A 21,927-nucleotide genomic window follows, 5' to 3' on the forward strand; every position below is an offset into this window, starting at 1 on the left:
TGTTTGCTGTTGCCTTGTTTCCACATGCAACTAAATTAGTTTGTTATAGAAATGGCCAATGTACCCTTTATACGATCTAAAATGTGACTTGTGGCATTGTCGCGCTGAAAATAACTCTGTTTCTGGCACACATTCAATTAGCCTCAAGATAGAAAAGCTCAAGAAGTCTCAGATTCATTGCAGCAGCTCAAGGGCTTTTTTTTTAATGACATTAGTCTGAGTCATGAGTCTTGCTTCTCTCATTTCTAGCGTTTGGAGAGAGTTCATGTTTAAAATTATTGATTGAGCTGTCCGAGATCACAGGGAATAACATGGATTCTGTTCCAGGGTGGGCTTTTGCTTTACTACATGATGTTTACAGCAAGGTATTTGTGAAGTCTGTACCTATACAATTCACAGACAATCCGCAGTGTATCGTGCAATTTCTGTGCAGTGTCTGAGTTGGTTATTGTTGTCACTTTCAGCCTTGCCATGTCCTAGGCACTATGAATGACTGGATTTATGTATGTATGATGTAACTACCTAAACTTTTATGTAGCTCTTTGTTTTTTTCTATTTTGTATGGTAAAGATATGAAATACAAAGCATCCTTTTTTTTTTCCCTTACACAAAGGTTCACACTTTTTACAATGTCAAGCAAAACCAATTACCCAAACCTAAACCAGTGGAATGGGGTACACAAATGACACATTGAGAAAAGAGGATTAAGAATGTTCATTGTGTACATAATTGCTCTGCTTGGCAAAATGTCAATGTTCTTCTCGATTCCAACAGACAAAATCTGGAATTGCTTTGCTGTACAATGAGGAGACCAACAATACCTATGACGTCTGCCTGAAATTGACCAAAGAGGTATTAACCATACAGAAGCTGGATGTAGTTTGCACAAGAGGAAGCGATTCCCATTTAAATGTAAGTGCGCCTGTGGGCTCTTGAGACTTGCATTGTAATACATGCTGCATAAGTCCAAAATACTCTGTTTCAATGTTCAAAATATCCATTTGCCAATGAGAAACTCCCACTTTCTAAAGCACAGAACTGTTGTACTTCGAAGACAGGCAGCTGGCGGTCTGGGCTTGAGCATCAAAGTAAGCAGATCATTTTTGATTATGGAGAGAGTGTTTATCTGTGAGAAAGCACTTTTGGCAGCACTGAAGTCCAGAAACTCTTAGGGTCTGCATTGCATCATGGCATATGTACAGTAAGGCAAATATTCTCTCTAGGTTTGGTTTCCCTTCTCATCTTTCTCTCCTTCTTCTCAGGGAGGTGCAGAGCATAAAGTGCCTGTGGTTATTTCCAAGATTTTTAAAGATCAAGTAGGTAAGACAGTATTTATTTTGTCGCAGTGATGTGGATTTGGAAATGTTTGTGGTGCCGTGTTAAAATTTCATCAATCAAATTGATGCTACAAATGTTACCGAACACTATCTGAAATTAGACTGGAAATTTTGCTGGTGACATTTCAGTAAATTATATTAACGAATTCCACTTAGTCTTGAACGTAGAATGCCAAATCCATGACATTTACATGTTATAATGAAAAGAAATATGAACCCACCAATATCTCCATGTCTTATGGCTTTTAATGTGGCAACAACTTGCATGTCTGAATTTCAAATATTGTATATTTTAAGGGGAAAGTTAAGTTCATATGTTAAGCAGTGAACAGTAGCCAGTTCAGAAGACTAAATGGGGCCATGTTGTCTGCTACAAGGGAGAGAAAATACTTCAATCAATGCATGTGTGTCAGTTAAATTCTAACAAATGATGACCTCTCAATATCCTGCTAGGATGCGATAGCAGTCACTCGCATGAATGAATCATTTGCTTGCCATTTTTTCCTTTTTGCCCACATCCGCTTAATACCTTTTGGGATATGAGAGAAACATGTCTTCCTATCCTCGGGCAAGTTAAGAGCCCTTTTCACAGAGCCATACAAATCTTTTCACAACAGCGAAGAGGGCTCTTTGTTTTCCCTCCACGCCGCCGCAAATGAGTTCACATCCTGATTAGTTTCAGATTTCACGCTTTCCTATGTTCTTCATGTGAGCTCTAGGATGTTGCGCAAGATTAGCCAGACAGGAACACTGATTGCTATTTCCATCACATCACTATGTATGAAATGAATAATTATTTTGTAATGTTTCCATTAACCTTTGACACTTGACAATTGGCGCCCGCAGCCGATCAAACGGGGACGCTATTCGTCGGGGATGCTATGTTGCAGGTTGGTGCATCAGTTCATGACTTTTATCCCTCGAGGTTGATTCAGGTCGTAGGCAAGAGGCAGGGACGATGCGCTTGTTGCATCTTAATTTCAAACAGCCGCTTCCATTTTGACAAGGTGTAATTTCATTGAGGAAATGTGAAGAGGAGTAATTGCTGAAATCTCGAACGGCATTTGATTTTTTAGCTCCGCCGATGTCTTTCTTTCTTTTTTCTTGTCTTTGAAGAGACAAGAGATTATCATGTCATGTGAAGATGTTTTATTACCGGAACCTAACGCACACTATTTTCCTTTAAACAAATATGTAATTAGCATAATGTGGTAGGATAATTAGAAGGGCGCCAATCACTAAAAGTTACTTCTCCATTCATGAGAATAATCACCAAAATACAACATTGTCTAGTATTTAATAATGATATTCATTTATTCTTTAAGAAGTTAATTTGGATCTGTCTGGCAAGAGCAGAGGTTTATTGAATGTGCTAGTTATCTAGAATATCCAATAGATTCATTGGACTGCCAAGCAATATTAGCATTCATATTGAAAGTTATGATGAATTTAATTGCTATCGCTTCCACCTTTGGGCCACCACTGTTTCATATTTATTTGCAATGACTTGTTTGAATTGTCAAGCTGCAGAATATTGCATCTATTTACATACATTAGGCTAGGGCAGGAAAGATAGCAGATGAAACAGCATGGTTGCCATGTTACACACTTACTCAATGAAATAGATACAGTGTAACAATTTTTTTTTTGCTTCTCGCTTTCTCTGCTGGTGTCTTTAGGTCAACGGCATAAATGTCGAACATTGTACTCATGAAGAAGTTGTGAGTATATCTCCTATTAACCGTTGAAAAAATGATACACTGCTCCATTACTGTCCCATCCTTCTCTCAGGTTTAATGCAAAATCCCTGTGGTTATCAACGCTGAGGTACGCTTCACCAATCTGAGTTGTTATCTTGGCAGGGGGCTACTTTTTTGTTTAGTTTACACTGTGACAAATTGAAAAGATTGAAAAGCAGTAGATCCATATCAAAAGCTGCACAGCAATTGAGGCCAGTAATATTGGGTGGAGTTTTTCTACATGGGCAATCTCTCTCTCTTTCTTTCTCAATTTCTCCTTCCATTTTCGGCTCTCTCTTTGTTAAACGTTTCCCTTTTTTCCCTTCTGTATTCACCCTGTTCCCCCACTTCCCACGTCTGTCATCGCCGTCTCCTTGCGTAGCCCTAAACAGCTGTTCGCTATATTCACCTCCACAACGTCAAAAGACATAATGAGCAGTTTCTCTCCAGAACAAAACGGAGAGCTTATAATAGCTGGCTGTCACGCTCACAGCAGTGACAGATGCTCAGGCTAAAGTAACAAGGGTAACCACACTATGTCGGGAGAGAAGGGATCTGGTGGTAGATGTACATTTAGGATGTCCAGAAGTCACCTTGCATGTTCACATCCTTCCTTTGGTCAGTTGGCCTTGGCATCTTAGAAGCTCATTAGATCCATTAACTGAGCAGCCTTGTATTCGGAATATATCTGTCTAGAAGTTTGACTCAGATGTCTTGCGCTCATGCTCTCTCTTATTTTCTCTCCTCCAGGATGGATGGAGGATAGCTTGACTTAAACAGCCTAACTGAAATATATATTTTCAGATTTAGTGAACAAAAATGGCCCTTTTACTCGACCAGCATTATCACCACTTGCAGACTAAATACCATTTAGACATCAGATAATCAGACATTTAGAGTGTAATTATTTTACGTTGTCAGCTGTCACTTTTCTACATATGTAACATATACAGTATATAACATCATTAGATTCAAATTGTATCTCACCCACTTTCTCTCTGTCTCTCTCTCCTCATGTCAGGTTCATCTTTTGCGTACTGCCGGAGATGAAGTCACCATCACTGTTCGGTACCTCCGAGAAGTTCCGTCTTTTCTAAAACTCCCTCTAGGTAACAGTTCAGTGGTTTTGATGTCACGTCAAGCTCACCGTGAATGGGTTTTCTTTCAGCATTTTTAGCCTTATAGGAATACAGTGATACAGTGATTTTATAGGAGATTGTCCCCTAGACACCAAAGTCACCAAAATCATTCATATTTCCCCATTAGATGCTGGCTCTGTCGCTCCATGCTAACACTTGAGCATACACTATGTTGAGTGATAGTAGGCTCCGTGCTAACACTTGAGCATACACTATATTGAGTGACAGTAGGTCACCAGCATTATCTCAAAAGAGAAAATGAGAACTTTCAATTTACAAGCCATGTAACACATTTCTCTATCTACAGGCCATATAACAGAAGCCACTAACAACTTTTTATTATTACTAGCCTATAAGGTCAGTCTTCGTACTTTGGATAATGCCAGTTGCATTTGATCACTCAACATAGTGTATGCTAAAGTGTTAGCGTGGAGCTACTATCACTCAACATAGTGTATGCTAAAGTGTTAGCGTGGAGCCTACTGTCACTCAACATAGTGTATGCTAAAGTGTTAGCATGGAGCCTAATATCACTCAACATAGTGTATGCTAAAGTGTTAGCATGGAGCACCGGAGCCAACTGTGGACAAGCATAGGTGATTTTGGTGTCCATGGTCACCAACGTTGAACATAACCCATTTTCAATTTTTATTAAATATATTGCCAATCCAACTGGTCAGTAAATCTAGGGATACAGATAGAAAAAGTCCAGACCTCTGAGTCACCCACTCCTGTTGCCTGATGAATTAAGAGAAAGTGAAACCAAATGAACTAACACCACACAGTACAAATCAGTCTCCACTAGCAAACATAACGATCGTTTTGTACAATTTACCTAATTATGACTACGAGCGCAGCAGATCTAGAAAATAATAAATACTAATGGACATGCATGAATATTTATAGTTCAGTTGATAAAACCCCACATTCTCACCCATTTAAACTGTGATTGCTCTGAGAAATCCAGCCCTCTTGTCTTCTGGGTAAATTAACATTCACAGTAAGACTTCAATGCAGAAGACATGCTCAGGTTTTGCTGTAGAGTATTTGGCTGGTTCATCATAGTTTGCTGTCCAAGAACAAATGGCTCAAGTCATACTCTCACTAAGCTGTCCTTTGTTTTAGCAATGGCACAAAATGACATCAGGAGTGGCCAAGAGTTGTTTTCCACACTTAACTGAGTGTGACAGAAACAGCAACCAGGTCCTCTAAGGCCAAGCTAATATCATATCAAAGAGCAGCATTTGTCTCTTTTGGATGCTGTCCTTGATCTACACTGCATGGTGTAGAGACAGGGCAGCAGAATAAAGTCAATAACAAAGCTTAGAGAATTTTTCCTTTGAGCCATAAGCAGAAAATGTAAGGCTTTAAATGAATGCTGTTTGAGGTTTCTATGCAACTCTTGACTGAAAATAGTATTTTTTTCTTAATAACAGACATGACATGAAGTTGCACTTTAATGGCGGTTCCTCAGAAGCCTCTTTTTGATGAAAACGAATTGTTCTCCTCTCTTTCTCAGGTTCTCCTGGGCCATCCAGTGATCAAAGTAGTCGAGTATCCTCTCCGCTTTTTGACAGTGGCTTACATTTAAATGGAAACACAGTAAGGAAGATTTATTTGATATTGCATTTATTATATCGGTTGTGTTGTGTATGTTTGAATGCGCTTGGATAAAATAGATGAAATTGACAAATTATGCCTACAGGCTCCAGGTCGACCCCAGCCATGTTGAAACCTTAATCAACTTGTCATACTTGCCTAAATTTCTCTTTCCAATTCCCTTATGCTAACCATAACCAATTCCCTTCATTGCCTAACCTTTTTCTGACCCTAACTAAATAGTTTTTTACTTGCCTACTCTCACAGACCCCAAGTTATTCTGCCACTAAGCTAACAACACTAATCAGCTGATTTAACACTTCTGGCCATGACCTGATGCTTTAATGATGTGACATTTGACCACACAACTACAAGCAGCTAAATGTAATTCGCAGAAGAGAGGAGGGAAAAACGGCCAATTTGCTTGTGGTTCCTCCTGTAGATCTGTCTGTTTTCATCTCTGAGTTTGCCAGCCAGTGGCCAATACTGCAAACACACATAGTTAACCTCTGATTGAGAAGTCCATTTTAGGTTTACAGATAGCTGACGCTTTCAAATTTCATTTTCTAAAGACTAAGTTGGGGTAATGTGTACAAACATAGTTTAAGAAAGTAGAAGTTGTCTGTTAAAAAAATAGAAAATGGATTTAGAGTATACAGTATGGCTCTTTATCTGAGGAGTTGAATCACTGAGTTCCACAGAGATCACACTTAATGCATTGAATATGTTCTTCTCTATGGGAGTTCATTCATTTCAAATGAGAGGGTCTGTCTACTGTTGCATCATTCAGTTGCAATGAAGGCATTGCATGCTGTGGATTGTTTTCAAATGATGCATTTTTTATTCATGACAAATGTTGTTCTGCCCTGATTTTTTGCTAGGTTTCCATGATGATATGGAAATAATGTATTGTGATTTGTCTGACAGATATTGCAATTTTTCTGACAGATATTGCGATATACATTATTTTTATTTTAGGGCTATATTTACTAAGGAAGTGTTTTAAGCACTGCAACAACAGTATATTGTGGAAATACATGTACTGCTCTATAAAGCAATGATGAATGATATCTGGTTCCAAATCCAACATTAGTTTATTTAACTTTAAAATTGGCCATGGTAATCCTCAGAATCAACCTAACAAAGTGCACTGAACACTGAATGAAATCTTAAATAACACAAAATGTCTGTAGTATCTGGAATACCGTAAACAACAAATGTAAATATCTTTTTTCTTTGAGCATGTGATAAATGAAACCTTAAAAAATGCAGCTTTGTAACTGTAAACAAGCATTTATCTATTGCTGATATTCAGCACGGGACTTTTCTCTTGACACTGTGCTAGTGTCACACAACAGGTAAATCTTAGATAACATGGAATGGGGCGACTTGATTGGTCAGTATTCACTGCGCATGCAAGCTGTCACCCTTTGCATGACCCTTTGCTTGCATTTAAACAAAAAAACAAAGATATTGCAGCCTTTGCATTCTCTGATATTGCAATATCCATATGAATTCAAGATATCATTCAGCCCTACTGTGAAGTTTTTGTGATGAAGACTCAGAGTTGCAGTTACAAAGTTAGTTTTACTCCTAAAATCCAAAACCATGTGTAATACGTTTAAACTCAACATGTTCGGAGCCACAAGATCCCTGTGTAAAACTCTGCACACAGCGGCAGCACAAACGCATCACGGATTAAGCGTGATCCTGGTGTTAGACCACACAACAGGTTCTATCAGCGGCTCCGGTTTCTCAGGGAGGAAAGGGTCAACGGCAGGAACAAACAGCAGACATCAGCTCATGAGTTTCTAGCTTAGCGATCAAAGCCATTTGTGGCTCCCGGCGGCTCGAGCTTAGTGTGGTTTTGGCTCTGATTACACAGCATTCCTTCGTATTGCTGGGATTGGTAGTAGCTCTTGTTGTAGTAGTAGTAGAAATGTCTTTGTCACTGAAACACAATGGTAACTTAGAGAAACATACGTTAAATAACTGGGGAGCCTCCCTAGCAGGATGGGATAGGTTAGACTGTGTTTATTCCAAAGCCTCATTGCACTAAGAACAAATGAACATCTATCATTACAAAGTTATGACTTTGCTGCCCATGCTGCACAAATATCAGGCAGCAAAACACAACCAGAGCACAGCACTATAGATTGGTAGATGAAACAAACACTGAGCCTGATGATGATGTAGAGCTCTGCTGTCTAAACCTTGACCAGCTATGAGATACTCTGCAGAGTAGAGAAGTGGAAACAATATACCTTAAATGATTTTCCTCAAAACCAACATTTACCCTTTTAATGTTAATGATAGTTGTTCTTTCGGCAATTGCACATTTAAACACTAATCCATTATGACATGGAATAGAGTAGCCGATAGAGACTCCATCTCTCTGCATTCATTGGACATGAAATATTCAGAGTAAGCATGAAGGACAGCAGGCGGCCACTTAAACCTTTCGTAGATAATCTAGCCTTGAAGTGTTTCCATTTAAATCTCTAGCAACAGCTGAGGAAAGCAAAATCCTCGTGCACTCTGTATGGTCTGCATTTCCTACAATTCTCAGTTTGTACACATGTGTTTTTATCAGTGAAAAAAATAGAGCCTGACACATGCCTACCTATGCATAAACAAGCGTGGTTCGACTCAATGCGACATAATAGGTCAGCAGGCTCTAGCAGGATTCTCTACATCTAATTCCCTGGTTGAGAGGCTAGGTGGCTGACAAACACAGTTAACCAGGCAGTTTTTCTCACCCCAGAAATAACATTTATGAAGTGAAAAACAAAATAGCAAGAGCTGGCCCTCCAGTTATTTCATGCTCATGTCAAGTCAAATTCTGCTTGTCTCACAAATAAGGCCTGGGACACAAGTGGTTGTTTTTGTTCTTAGAGTAATTGCGAGTTGTGTGTTTTTTTTTGTCTGGGCAATAGAAGTTGTGAGTTTACTTTAGTGTTCAGAAAATGCTCGGAGAATATAATGATATGAGGCCCCCAGATAGAAGGGCAACCCATAACTTTGTTTTTATCTCCAAATGAAAAAATGACACTGCATGTCATTAAGCAGCCATGCAGCATCATGTGAAATAGATAGTCCATAATGAAAAGGATCATTAAGCCTGAGGTTGAGCAGGGGGGTGGGATGGGAATTGACCCCAGACATTCTGCGAAGCTACACAACTTCTGTACATTCTGGATATTAACAAGATGAACTGGCTGCATTTAACTTTCCTCTTTTGTTGACTCATTCCAACGATGGCTTTAATATTCTCGTATTCTGCAAGAAAGCATTAAGGTCAAAAATGGCTGCTGGGGTGTTTTGCCATTTTTGCAAGTGGGTACTGCTACCAGATGGGGCAACATTTACAATTCAAGTACTAGACACATTTAATTACTATTGCATGTGTCACACGCTGAAGTTCATAGTTTGCCGAGGTCAAACAAATGTCATGTTTTAACAACTGTTCTTTTGAGGACAGTATTTTTGTATTTCTAAATTGTTGTTTTTATGAGAAAAAAATCATAGCATTCATAAAACATAGAAAGTGGGAGAGGAGAGGAGGAGGACTGTAATAAACATATCCCATATTAATAGAAATACACAGTTTGTATCCAGTATCTTCCTGGTCTTTTCTCTTTTGTCAATCACTTTTTTACCTTCAGCCTCTGAAGAAGACCTTTCTGTGCTTGTATGTGTCACCGTTAAACCTTGAGTCATTCATTTTAATAAGAATGTCCTTGCCTGCGGTTTTCCGCCTTTTGATTTCGGGGGTGAGTTTCCTCTGTTGACTGTGTCTCTCTCTGACTGAGCACAAATCTTCTTGCTTGAGAAATGAAGTTGTACCGCGTAACCGTGTGAGTCTTCGCTCTCCCGCAATAACTGCTTAGTTGACACAAAAGTATAATCGTGTTCTCGCCCAGGAATTTCCTCTGCAGCCGCCCCTCCTCTTTAAGCATTCTTACTTGCTTGCCTGCAGGCGATTAGAATTTGCTATGCCTGTCTCCCGTAGGTTCCCTTGACATTGAAATGATTGACATGGGGGGGGGGTGTCTCTCATCGATTCATTTACATGCCTCCAAATAATTACGTCACCTCTGAAATATCGGTGGGCATGAGTGAGCGGCTGACTGATACGAAGAACAAACAGCGCAGCCTTGGCTCCTGTTTTCCAGCTCCTCAGTAGAGGCGCACGCATTGTCAGTGTAATTCACCCTGACAACCTGATAGTTTTCTATTTCCTGCCATCTCACCGACTCTCGCACCACTTGAGAGTTAACCGCAACATTTTGTTCTAGGTTGACATAAACGGAGCAAGGGATGATAATTTGTTAAGAAACGCAGTCATAAGTGGTGTTCCCTTTTGGTTCTCTTTCAGAGTAACTAGTCACGGGTCTGACATGTTGTAGTTCAGCAATGATGTGTGAATTGCTTTGCGAAAGTAGGCAATTTCACTCCGCCGTTCACTCTCGACTAGGCTTCACCCGGAGGCTATTTCAGTGGTTTGGTAATATATTAAACCGTTTCGAGCTCAGGGGAACAAAGGTGATTCGGTGCTCGTGTGATGAAGAACGCGGAGATTCGACCTGTACGTTTAATCGTATGTCGGACCAGATCAGATCAGGACTGGCTTTGTTCAGAGGATTTTGCCGGATCTGTGCTGTCACATAATCATTTACTGCAAATGTTTAATGATATCGCTAATCCCTCTCTCATTTGATGCCTAAGCTAGTAACTCATTAGATAACACGTAATGCATCTGTTCTTCATTAAGTGCGGTGTGATATGCATTTAAATGTGGTGCTCCTCCAAGTATCAAAGCTCTTTTCAGCATATTCTGCTTCAGGACCTTTTGAATGATTGATTTTTTTCTAGGTGGACTGGGATCCAGTTCAAGACATAGTGGGCTGATTGACACTGTTGAATATTTTCAGGTGTTTGACTCCGACTGCTGCAGTCCACTGTCAAGAACCAGACTGCAGCTTTGGCTATTCCAATCCTTTCAATTAACTAAAGCTGCTACCTTGTGTATCCCAAAAGAGTTTGAATGGGAGACCATGGCTACTTTTCCATGCACAGAATAATCCAGCTATTGGCCATACTAAGGTCTTACATTAATGTCTTACTCAGGTTAAAGGACAAGTTTGGCGATTTTGGACCTATATATAATTTGTCTCTTACATACCTGTAGTACTTGGACCCGCAGAGAATATTGGCTTCAGGGTCAGCTGTTGGTTGAAACAGTGAGCTCCATTGCTAGGCCTCTTGCTGCTGACGATGAGTCCAAATGGGGTTTGTCAAAATATCTCCAAAACAGCCAGTCTGTGAAAACAATATGGCAACCAACCGATGTCTTTATATCCACGGCCCGGAAAGCAGCAGCACCGCACCATTTTCACTCATTGGATCGTCTTCTACCAAACTCTGCTGTTTACAATCTGACCTGACTGTCCAAAACTAGATTACTCCAGCACTTTCACCCCACAGCAGTCTGTGCTGCGGCAGAGAAAAATTGTTCAGTGATTTCCTAATTAGTTAAAGTGTGCGTAATGGCATAATTGTGTCATGAAATCATAGCTAATTTTAATTTATGTACTTTGCAACTTTACTGTTTACTCTCAACTCCCCTGTGGAGCCTACAAATATATATATATATTCTGACAAACCCCGTTTGGACTCATTGCTAGCAGCAAGAAGCAACAGAGCTCGATGTTTCAACCCACAGCTGACTAAGGAGCCAATATTGTCTGCGGGTCCAAGTACTGCAGGTATATAAGAGACAAATTATATATAGGTCCAAAATTGCTGAACTTGTCCTTTAAGCTGTTTACATAAAACTTTGATACCCACGGAGGGGTTCTCTCATCGATTCATTTACATGCCTCCAAATAATTACGTCACCTCTGAAATATCGGTGGGCATGAGTGAGCGGCTGACTGATACGAAGAACAAACAGCACGGCCTTGGCTCCTGTTTTCCAGCTCCTCAGTAGAGGCGCACGCATTGTCAGTGTAATTCACCCTGACAACCTGATAGTTTTCTATTTCCTGCCATCTCACCGACTCTCGCACCACTTGAGAGTTAACATAATTGTATAAATGATACCCTGCAATTATTTTTGTTGACATCAAAATGTACCCATTTTTTTGTGTGTTTGTTTATTCTTTGTTTTGTCTTTTTGTTTTACTTTTTTCTTAGGGGCGGCTGGGGTCTGAGCGGCTTTAAGTAAAAATGGAAATTACAAAGTCTGAATTTGTGCAAATGGTGAAAACCAAAAGTGAAAGGAGTAAGATGTTTCCGTGCCACAGTAACCTGTTTAATAAGCCAGATATTTTAACCAGGTTTTTCATAATCAAAGTAGGTGCTTACCTGGGTTAATCTAACCCAGTTATGGCGTTTAGATGCATCGCCCCCAAAATCAGGTTACTTGAGTAACTGGGTTAAGATGGGGATTCTCCGTGCATGCAAATGTAGCCAGTGTTGCATTCAGACAACATCCACAATGATCAAAAGGACTTGGCTGGGGGGGCAGAAAGCTCATCGCATTGTTCATGTATTCCACGCAGGCTCCATCACCCCCTTCGCCCTCGGCTAATGAACCAAAGTATGAGAAGCGCTGGCTGGATGCCGTCTCTCTGCCCTTGTTGATGGCCAGAGTCTCCAGATACAAAGCGGGAACAGATAAATTAAGGTAAAGGTAATCCAGCATGATATAATTCACCTCTGAGGTGCACAGTTCACTGGGCACAGTTGTTGGCTTAGCAAGCACTTTTCATTTAGGCGAGAGGATGTTAATGCCAATATCTATGCACAGACATAAACGGCTTAAAAGGTCACCGAAGCTGCGAAGCTCCGGCTCAGAGGGTGTGACTGTGAGAACATTGGTGGAACTTGTTAATTGTATTTGTTTGCCATGCCTGTTTTTACATTGTATCGATATCCATGTGTAGTTTCAAGTTATTTCTTTTCCATTTACTATAAAGTTGATGCCACTATTGTTTTTTTTTGGTAAGGATTTTCCATTGCTGATTCTGTTGGTGACTCAGGCATGTGGGACAAAATAATCTACCCAACAGGTGCATTTTTTTTGGTTGTTTTTTTTACAGAAATGACTTTTTTAATACTCTCATTAAGCTAAGTGCCACTAACATTTGGTCGGTCAGACGTTAGAGATCTAAATATAACACATTGATATACAAAGCTGAATCACATTCAGTTATTCAGTCACAATCTTATGAATTATTCCTCTCATTTACTTTGCTCAGACTGTATCAATTGTCTAGTGTTCAGTATATTATTTGTGTAATATAGAATACATTTATTTATTTGCTTGTTTAAATTAGTTAATAATTTTATATTTGTTTAGTTATTCTGCGGCTTGCCTATGTGGCATTCATAGTGATGGCCGTAAATAGCTCACGCATATTTGTATGTTGCATAAAAATGAAAGAACCAAGGAGAAGAGATCGTTGACATCTTTATATGAACAGTAAGTTGGTCTCTTTCTTTTGGGATTGTACGTTTTTTAAGGTGTGGTCTGTAGTGAAGTATCATCATGATAATAAGTGGGGTAATTTATTAGGTAATGTTTAAAATAGAGTTAACATCATTTGTAATACTAACAGGTAAGCTGTGCTTCCATGTGACCTGGTTTGAGTATATGCGCATCTGGTTTGAATAAGTTTAAATGACGGAGTGACACACACACACACATACACACAAACACACACACACACACACTCTCAGAGGTCAGGGTCAGATACAGAACACTTGAGCAGGATGGATGCTTGTCAACACAGTGCCTTGAACCCGGGTCCTCCAGGATCTTCTCATATTTTTCCAAGTCTCTTTCTTTTTCATATTTATCAGCTCGAGGCTGTTGACAAGGATCCAAATTCTGCTAAAATTTAGCTCCTGCTCCTGTGTTTACACTTTTACATTCACACCATGCTTATTGGTGGAACACATGGGAATAAGGGAATGAGGGCTTCAAGCAAGTACAAGTCCTGTGAAGCCCCCCTTCTTCTTTTCTGTTTTGATTGAGAATTATCATCATTTTGTATCGCTCTGTTCAGAACAAAGTTGCAAATGTTTGTGCAGTGAACAAAACAAGGCAATCAGCTATAATAAAATAAAAGGCTGCATTGTTGGCTCGCATTAAAGGATAATTCCGATTATTTTAAACCTGGGCCTTATTTTCCTCTTTTTTGCCATCATGCTTATTGATTCTGATTAAAATTCCGCGGTTCCTCTCAGATTGCAGGGAGCGCTGTTCTCCAATACAATCAGTCAAACCCCAAAAGCGATTAAAGCAGTCCCTTTCAACACAATAACACTCGCATTGCAATGAGACCTGCTTATGTCCCATTTTCCAATTATTCATGGCCAATTATTCAAATACTCTGATGTAGCGTTTACAGCATTATGGATATACCGTACATGCAAACTACTGACTGGGAAAAATCATTCATGTCAACCTGCTAGCGGTGATTACAAGTAGGATATGTGGAATTTTTTGCGGGCTCTGATATCTCCCACTTGCCGTCACAAAATGCGGAAGCAGTAAGCATAGCAGGGAATCCACCAATGTCAGCAGTCCAAGGTATAAAAATCACAATTCACACTAATACAGTCAACCGTACTTACGAAAAACGGCAAATATCTGCTGCAGTTTGTTTATGGTTGATTTTAAATTCAGGAATTTAAATGATTTTGGATGTGGGCATCCATGAGTTGCTTTCAACTCTACCGTCAGCTATTTAAAGAGTGAATTAGCACAAAATCACATAGGGCATGCCCCTTGTTATTTAGTGTTGATTTGCTCTTTAAAGACACGTGTGAATGACTTCAGTGTGAGTGCTATTGTGTTAAAAGGGAGTTTTAATTGCTTTTTGGGTGCGACTGTTCGAGTTTCCCTTGGTATTGGACAGCAGCACTCCCTGCAAACTGAGAGGTATGTAGCTCTACAGTGAAGTAATTGACGGAATTTTGATCAGAATCGACTGCCATAATGCCAAACGTAGGAAAATAAAATGAAAATAACGGGAATTATCTTTTAAGCCCTAGTCAGCAGAACAAAATAGCACAAAACTATGTAACAGTAATGTCATCATAACAATATAAATACTGCATATATAAGATTCTATAGGATTTAAAGTCCAATCAGCAGTTTAGTGACTATTAAATGCTAGTGAAAGATGGAAGGTCTTGAATAATAAGAATGAGCAGTACTTTGAGATACGCACTATAACGAGATGTATGTTAACAGAGGCAGACAGGAGTGACTCTTCTTGACATGATGATCTACTTCTTATTGACAAAGGAACATGGTCAAACATATTCTTTAGGTAAGATCATTTATGACAGAGCAAATCCTACATCTTTACTGTCTCTACCCCCATCAGAACAGCTTGGGTCTATGGTATACAACGAATAGCTAGGAGTAGTATGACTCAATCGCTGACTAAGGCCTGTAGCTGTGAAAAGCATAAGTTATTTATGCTTTATTTATTTCATTCTAATTCCTTCACTGGGAGTGGAACAATTCACAAAAGTCAAGGTTCAGTACGCACCTCGGTATTGAGGCCACGGTTCAGTATGCTTTTGCAGGGAGAAAGTGCCAGTGCCGGCTGGGTTTGTTAATTCCTGAGAAAATCTCCATTCATTTTCTCATTGGCAAATACAAAATATTATGTCAAGAATGATTAACTGCATGAACTTTACCGGAGCATTCACAAGGCTACAAACTGCAACCGACAATAAGGCTAATACTTGAAATAGTGAAAACTCAGTTTTGTCTTTGGCAGCACACAAGTAATTACAATAATGGAAGCATGTTTTATATTGAAATAACGTAATGTGCAGGGATTTTTTTTACATTCCTTATGAATTAGTCATGCCTTTTCTCACTCAGCTTTGATCACAACCAACAGAAGGCGGTAAACAAATGTTATTGTTTGTTCGACACTCATTGATGGCACAGCACAGGAAAAAACCTCTTCAGGTGTACAAATCTATTGACACAACTGTGGGTTTAAGTGCTTTTTCATTTACATCTATTCACAAAGCTGATTTAGATAGCGTTTCTGAATTAGCAAACTAGCAAAGGAGGCTAGGACTGCCAGTTAGCTTAGCTATTCTCTACCACGTCATTCTCTCTCTCTCTTTGAATGTGAGAGAATGTCATGTCAAACCTAAAGTGCAAATGTAGCTTTGCAGTACAGCGCTCTTCTTGATGGGCAAAGTAGAGCACCACAAAGTGAAGGCATCATGGGCACACCCTGGAAGCTTCAAACACACATTTGTTATGATCACGTCTGCATCACATGCCAACTCAATATGTATGGAATGTTGTCTTTTCTTGTTCTTGTGTGCATAGCGCCCTGATGGTCACATGCATAGTTGATGATATCTCTGACGTTTGGAAAGCCCAAAACATGCTGGAATCGTCCTTGATCGTGTGTCCTTACGTGTCAGTGTCTAGCCAATATGTATGTATTCTTTGTTGCTTCTGCTTATTGCCATTAAGAGCTGAACCAGGCAGTGGCAAATAGAGGCCTAGATATTCGCACAACATCCTCGGGCCCACCCTTTAAAGGCAACCTGTTGGCAGGATGCAGAGGGTGTTACCTCAAGTAACATGGAAAGGATACTGGTGGTGCGATCTGGCTCTGCAAATCATCGTTCAAGAGACAGCACAGCTCAGTGATCAAGTCCTTATTGATGTGCAAACGCTGGATGCACTGGATGTTAAACTCAGCACATTTAAATGATTTCTTCACACCCATCTTGTAAGGCTCCTTTGATGATCCCTTAAAACTTGAGCACATAAATGGCAGGTCACATCGTCAATACTTTGGTTGTGGAGAGTAATCAAATTGCTGTTAATACCATTTCAGAGACAGCGTTGCACAGCCTGGTTCTTTTCCTTCAAGTTTTTGGGACTTACTTTGGCATTTACAGCAGAGAACCAATGGGTGTGCTAGACATCTTATGGGCTCTCGGGTGCAGAAGGAAAGATTCAACTCTTTGGCCTTGTCTTAGACCCCCAGAATTCATTGACCCTAAAGCTTAATGCAGGGATTGAAGTTCTCCATCACTACAACGGATTTCATATTGTAGATGGTCAAAAACATACAGGCTAGTGAAGGCGCCTACATTGCCTGACTGATCTGCTAATCACTGCCCATCCAAAATACCAAGCCTATCCCGTTTAACTTGCAGGTTATTCTACCTGCCTGCAGTTACTTTCTACAAAATATATTCTTAGATTAATTTATTCTCAGGTGTTTTATTTTGGCCTAGATAATGTATAGGCAGTTGTGTGAGCTAATACTTTTTATTGTCAAGTCAAAATTGTCCCTTTGCATGACACAGATATAAAGACACTTTGAGCCTGACTGCTGCACTATTAGTGCACTATGAGTTTAGCTCGGTTGGCAAAGCATAGGTTTACCACATGTTCTAATCCCAAGTGAGTCAATTTAGCGCCACGATAGTTGCATCTTATCACAAATTACGTGCTTGTTTCGTTGTCTGCGTCTTTCCTCTCAATCTGATTCCGATGCCGACACTCGGATTTTCCGATCTGAATGATGGAGGGTCAGCCTGCCAAAGATTAACATACTGAAAATCTGCAAGACGCTGAAATGGGAAATATACGATGAATAACAGCAGGTAATGTGTATTCCACAAGTGACTGCGTCTAGATAGAAATACTGACATCTTCCCAGATGGTTTCTTTTTAACGGTCATTTTTTATTTTATTGCGGGATATTCCCCTCATTACCTCCTGATTACCGTATTGATGTAAGGAGCCTTGCAGTTCCGCTTCAGATGTATCTATCTCCACACCTGGTTTTAGCATTCTACCAGTGCAGGAGTCCATCTCCAATCCAACAGTCTCCCAGTGTGAATACAAAAGTGAAACTTATCTTACAGCATGCCCCAAACTTCTCACATGTGTCTTAATGTGGTGTGATAGACATTAATTTGACACTTTTTAGTTGCCAGATGTACCAACACTCAGATATTTGGTGAACAAGAGTGCAGTGCCACTTACGGATGTTGCTCCTGCCTGCCAGTTTGATTTGACTATTCACACAGCGCTGATAATTGACAAGGGCGATTAATTAATCAATAACCCCCCAACAGTGAAATATTGAAATGAAATCACAGTGAAGGTGTGTTGTCTGCAGCTTTTTGTTTAGTTGTTCTATACTGTGTTCCAGTTCAATGGCAAATTAATTGCAACTCCAGTCCTCTGAGATTGAGGGTCTCATCTCTACCTATTGAGTGACTTTTTACATACCAATGCTCAACATCACAAGTCATAATGTAATTAAGATGGAAAAGAAACCATGCAATTTTTGAGGTAAACACAGTAAAATACTCGATGATAAATGTGTGTTTTGAATGGAATCAAGGTGTCAGGGTACATTAATAGACACCGAATTAAAGTTTGTTTTTCTTTTCAAATATGAAGATGGATTCTCATTAGTTTATAGGTGTAATGGTGTTTTGTGAAAATATCTCAGTGATTAACATTAATCAACATCAACGCCTATTAGACTCATTGTAGCTATGTATCAAGAAAGGCTTAATCATCCTTAGAACTGGAATAACAGTGTTGGGCTGGTGAATCAGAGAGAAACAAATAACATGAAAATAGATAGTTTACAGTATGTTTGCACCAGCATTGTCTTGGTAACCTTACAGTTAGAGCTCATCAGTTAAATTTAAAGCTCAAGAATATAAGATGGATCCAAGCCAACTAGATGCTCCTGTAAGGTCACTAAAGTGGGAGTTATGGTTAAGCCTATTTGCTACATTCTGAAGGAGTTCAAGAGCTTTATGGCTACTACTGCTACTACTACTAATACTGCTACTACTACTGCTACTACTACTGCTACTACTACTACTACTACTACTGCTACTACTACTACTACTACTACTGCTACTACTACTGCTACTACTACTACTACTACTACTGCTACTACTACTAATACTGCTACTACTACTGCTACTGCTAGTACTACTACTACTGCTACTACTACTAATACTGCTACTACTACTGCTACTGCTAGTACTGCTGCTACTGCTACTACTACTACTACTACTACTACTGCTACTGCTGCTACTACTACTACTACTGGTACTACTATTACTACTACTACTACTGCTACTACTACTTTTTGTTAGGCTACCCTTATTTAACCAGGGAAGTTAACCAAGAGCACAGACTTTTTGCAGCACAGGAGAGATGGTTAAATACTCTTTCACATCAGGGCTGCCCAGTACAGCCACAGCCTTACACTGTTGGCCACTGAGGAACTCAAAGGTAGCAGTTTGGGTTAAATGCTGTCTTCAAGAGTCAGAAGTCAACGAAGAAGCAGAAAGCGACTCCTGTTCACTTCCCTTGCCCAGATTTTCTGGCCAGACTGAGGAGTCAAACTAGCTTCTCAGTCTGATATTGAGGCTTTCACAGCCCTTTTATGAAACTGTCTCAAAATGGATATATTTCAAAGGGAAGGAAACATGGAAAGTAAAGGGGCTTTACCTACCATGCTTTATATACTACTAGTTCGGTAATGTACATATTACCCATCAGTTACTGAAAAATTACGTATTGATTAGTATGATGTTACCCTTTGATGACCCAGTCCTATCTTGTTATTTTGGCTCTGCGTAATTGTTTAGATCAATACCAGGCTTGGATACAAAGTTGAACTCTTTTCTATGCATTTCTTGGTATGAAATTAAAGCAAACACACTTCTCACATTGATTATGCCGAAAACCGAATGCCCCAAAGCCTGACTATTTCAGTGTACTCCGCCTGACTAATAAGCAGACGTTGCACATTTCCCTCCTCGTTACCATGTGCAACACCACTAACAGCTGGATTCCTATCAAAACAGTTTTCCCCATGTATTCCTCACATATCATCCTGCATGTTGACTGAGTAATCTGCCTCTGCTCTGTCTCCATGTATTTGTTATGTCTAGTCAGCAGACACGGCGCAAATATTTTTTACTGCAGAGCACAGTGTACATGGTGTGAAAGACTCGCTCTTTCACCACAGATCCTATCTTGCAGCAAGGATTTCTCCGTCCCGCATCTGCTCGCTGAAGTTGGAACGGTTTTAGCGGCTCCTTTTGACAGCGCTGTGATTTCCTGACATCGATCTGCTGGGTGTCCGTTCCTTTGATTAATCTCTTCATTTCTGAGCTCTTCATTCATTGCGCTTCACTTATCCCTCCTCGCATTTCCCCCAGTAGACGTGCTGCCCAATTCCCAGGGCTTTGCATTAATTGAAAGGGATCTATATGATATAGATTCCGCTGTGTTTAATCACTCTTTGACACACTTTGAGTAGTACTCATTGTGAGTGTAGTGGTTAGAGATATTTTAGGACTCAGCTATACTTCGGGCTGGTTTCCTAGACAAAGCATGGCACAAAAAAAACAAAAAAAAAACCCTTTGGACATCCATTAGTGATGCTGTATAGTTGGACAAATCACAGCATAAAGCTAATCTGGGTCGGTGACACTGACCCGGAAAGAATTCGCACTCTTGTTAAATCCAAAAAAAACGACATTTAAGTCCACCGAGAACCACCTCTGGAGAGCTACTGGGTCAGTACACAGGCAGCGGAACATAAGATTTTAACAAGCCTATTGCAGATACAGTAAGCGCTGCCAAGCCAAGAGTGCATTTTTTAAAAAGAGAAAGTCATGCTCACCAGAGGATTTGTTAAAGAACGCTGACTTTGTACCATCTAACCTCTAGGAACTGCTGTGTCTGTGAAGGAGGGCAAAGCGGTCGGGTTAGGACCCGTCTTGGAAGATTGCCCCTTCATACTGCATGCTATGGCCCTCAGTTGTTTCTTTCTCTTTTCAGCCTTCACCTCACGTCCCTCCGCAACATCTCCCCGCTACTCATCCACACTACCTAATGTGCAACGTTTGGAATTTACGCCGAATGTTGCTGTTTTCTCCACAACACTGAATGGGATTGCTTAGCCGTCACCTAAAACTGTTTTGGCACCATTGCCATGTTCAGTGCTCCTTCTTGAACGCTATTGACAGCTATCTCTTAGGCTAATGTGTCTGGAGCATGCTTTCAATTGCACTGAAATTAAATGTCACAAAGCATCACATTAAAGTGATGAATGGGATCCCAGCATTACTGTTTCAAAGTGGCAGCGTTGTTATCTGTGGCGTGCAATAAATGATGATGTACTCTGAAGCATAATAGTCCAGCTATGTTTCTTTTTAACAAATTATTCTGCAAATATCAGCGTTTGTTTTTCTACATTGATTGGCATGACTTTTATTTTTTACACTTGAATGACCAATTAAACATCCTGTCAACTGAAAAATTGTTGTTTTTTTAAATAGTGAGGCAATGTACTTAAACATAAGGCACTCCAGGGAGATTATAGAAGATCCAAAAAATCCACAAAAGTTATGCCCACAATAATTTTGTAGTTTTTCCTCCATTCTTCCTAAATCCTTTGTGAAGGGCTACTTTTTCAACCTGCACTATTTTGACATGTTTTCCTAAGTATGAGGTGTCATGCTGGGGGACTGTTCTGTTAGCCGGTGTTTTAGTTCATGTTTACCACCGATTTGTATGTGAGCAATTAAAACATGTTCTGGCATTGATATTTCAAAATTTACAAAAAAAAACCAAAATAAGATTTCTCTACTGCTTGTTTTTTTTTTTAGTGGCAGTTCCTCAAATGCAATGCAATGAGTTGTTGCTGGTGAGCCTTTGGCTACCGTCGTCAACAACTACATGTGCACTCCCACTGCTGCCATCCTGTCCATATTTCCTGTTAATTAGAGCCACATGTCATGAGCTGAGCTCCCATTTCCATCTCACGGGGGCTTTTCAAAATTTAAAATCTGAATATCATTCTAACCCAACAGCAGAAAGCACGGGGTTAGACAAATATTGTCACACAAAATGATTGACAGTGCTCTTGATGTATAAGGACTGATGAAATGTGACTCCAAAGCACTTGTAAAGGTATTTTGCTGTATGATGTTTATAGTTTTTGTGTTAAAAACTATAACCGGGCTTCTTAATGCCACACAAAGCAGTAACAT

At 39.9% G+C, this 21,927-nt stretch overlaps 1 protein-coding gene across 1 annotated transcript in view; it reads left to right on the plus strand.

Annotated features, from left to right (window-relative positions):
- Window positions 1-21,927, plus strand: part of sntg2 (syntrophin, gamma 2) — a 58,711-nt gene that overhangs the window by 16,242 nt on the left and 20,542 nt on the right. Inside the window, exons 2-10 of the mRNA XM_078289564.1 lie at window positions 775-912; window positions 1,032-1,088; window positions 1,263-1,320; window positions 2,184-2,227; window positions 3,017-3,058; window positions 4,098-4,185; window positions 5,735-5,817; window positions 8,650-8,658; window positions 12,381-12,505. Coding sequence (XP_078145690.1) covers window positions 775-912; window positions 1,032-1,088; window positions 1,263-1,320; window positions 2,184-2,227; window positions 3,017-3,058; window positions 4,098-4,185; window positions 5,735-5,817; window positions 8,650-8,658; window positions 12,381-12,505 — 644 coding nt within the window. The remainder of the gene's footprint in view (window positions 1-774; window positions 913-1,031; window positions 1,089-1,262; window positions 1,321-2,183; window positions 2,228-3,016; window positions 3,059-4,097; window positions 4,186-5,734; window positions 5,818-8,649; window positions 8,659-12,380; window positions 12,506-21,927) is intronic.

Source organism: Centroberyx gerrardi, chromosome 17 (assembly GCF_048128805.1).
Source record: "Centroberyx gerrardi isolate f3 chromosome 17, fCenGer3.hap1.cur.20231027, whole genome shotgun sequence".
NCBI classification, from domain to species: Eukaryota; Metazoa; Chordata; class Actinopteri; order Beryciformes; family Berycidae; genus Centroberyx; species Centroberyx gerrardi.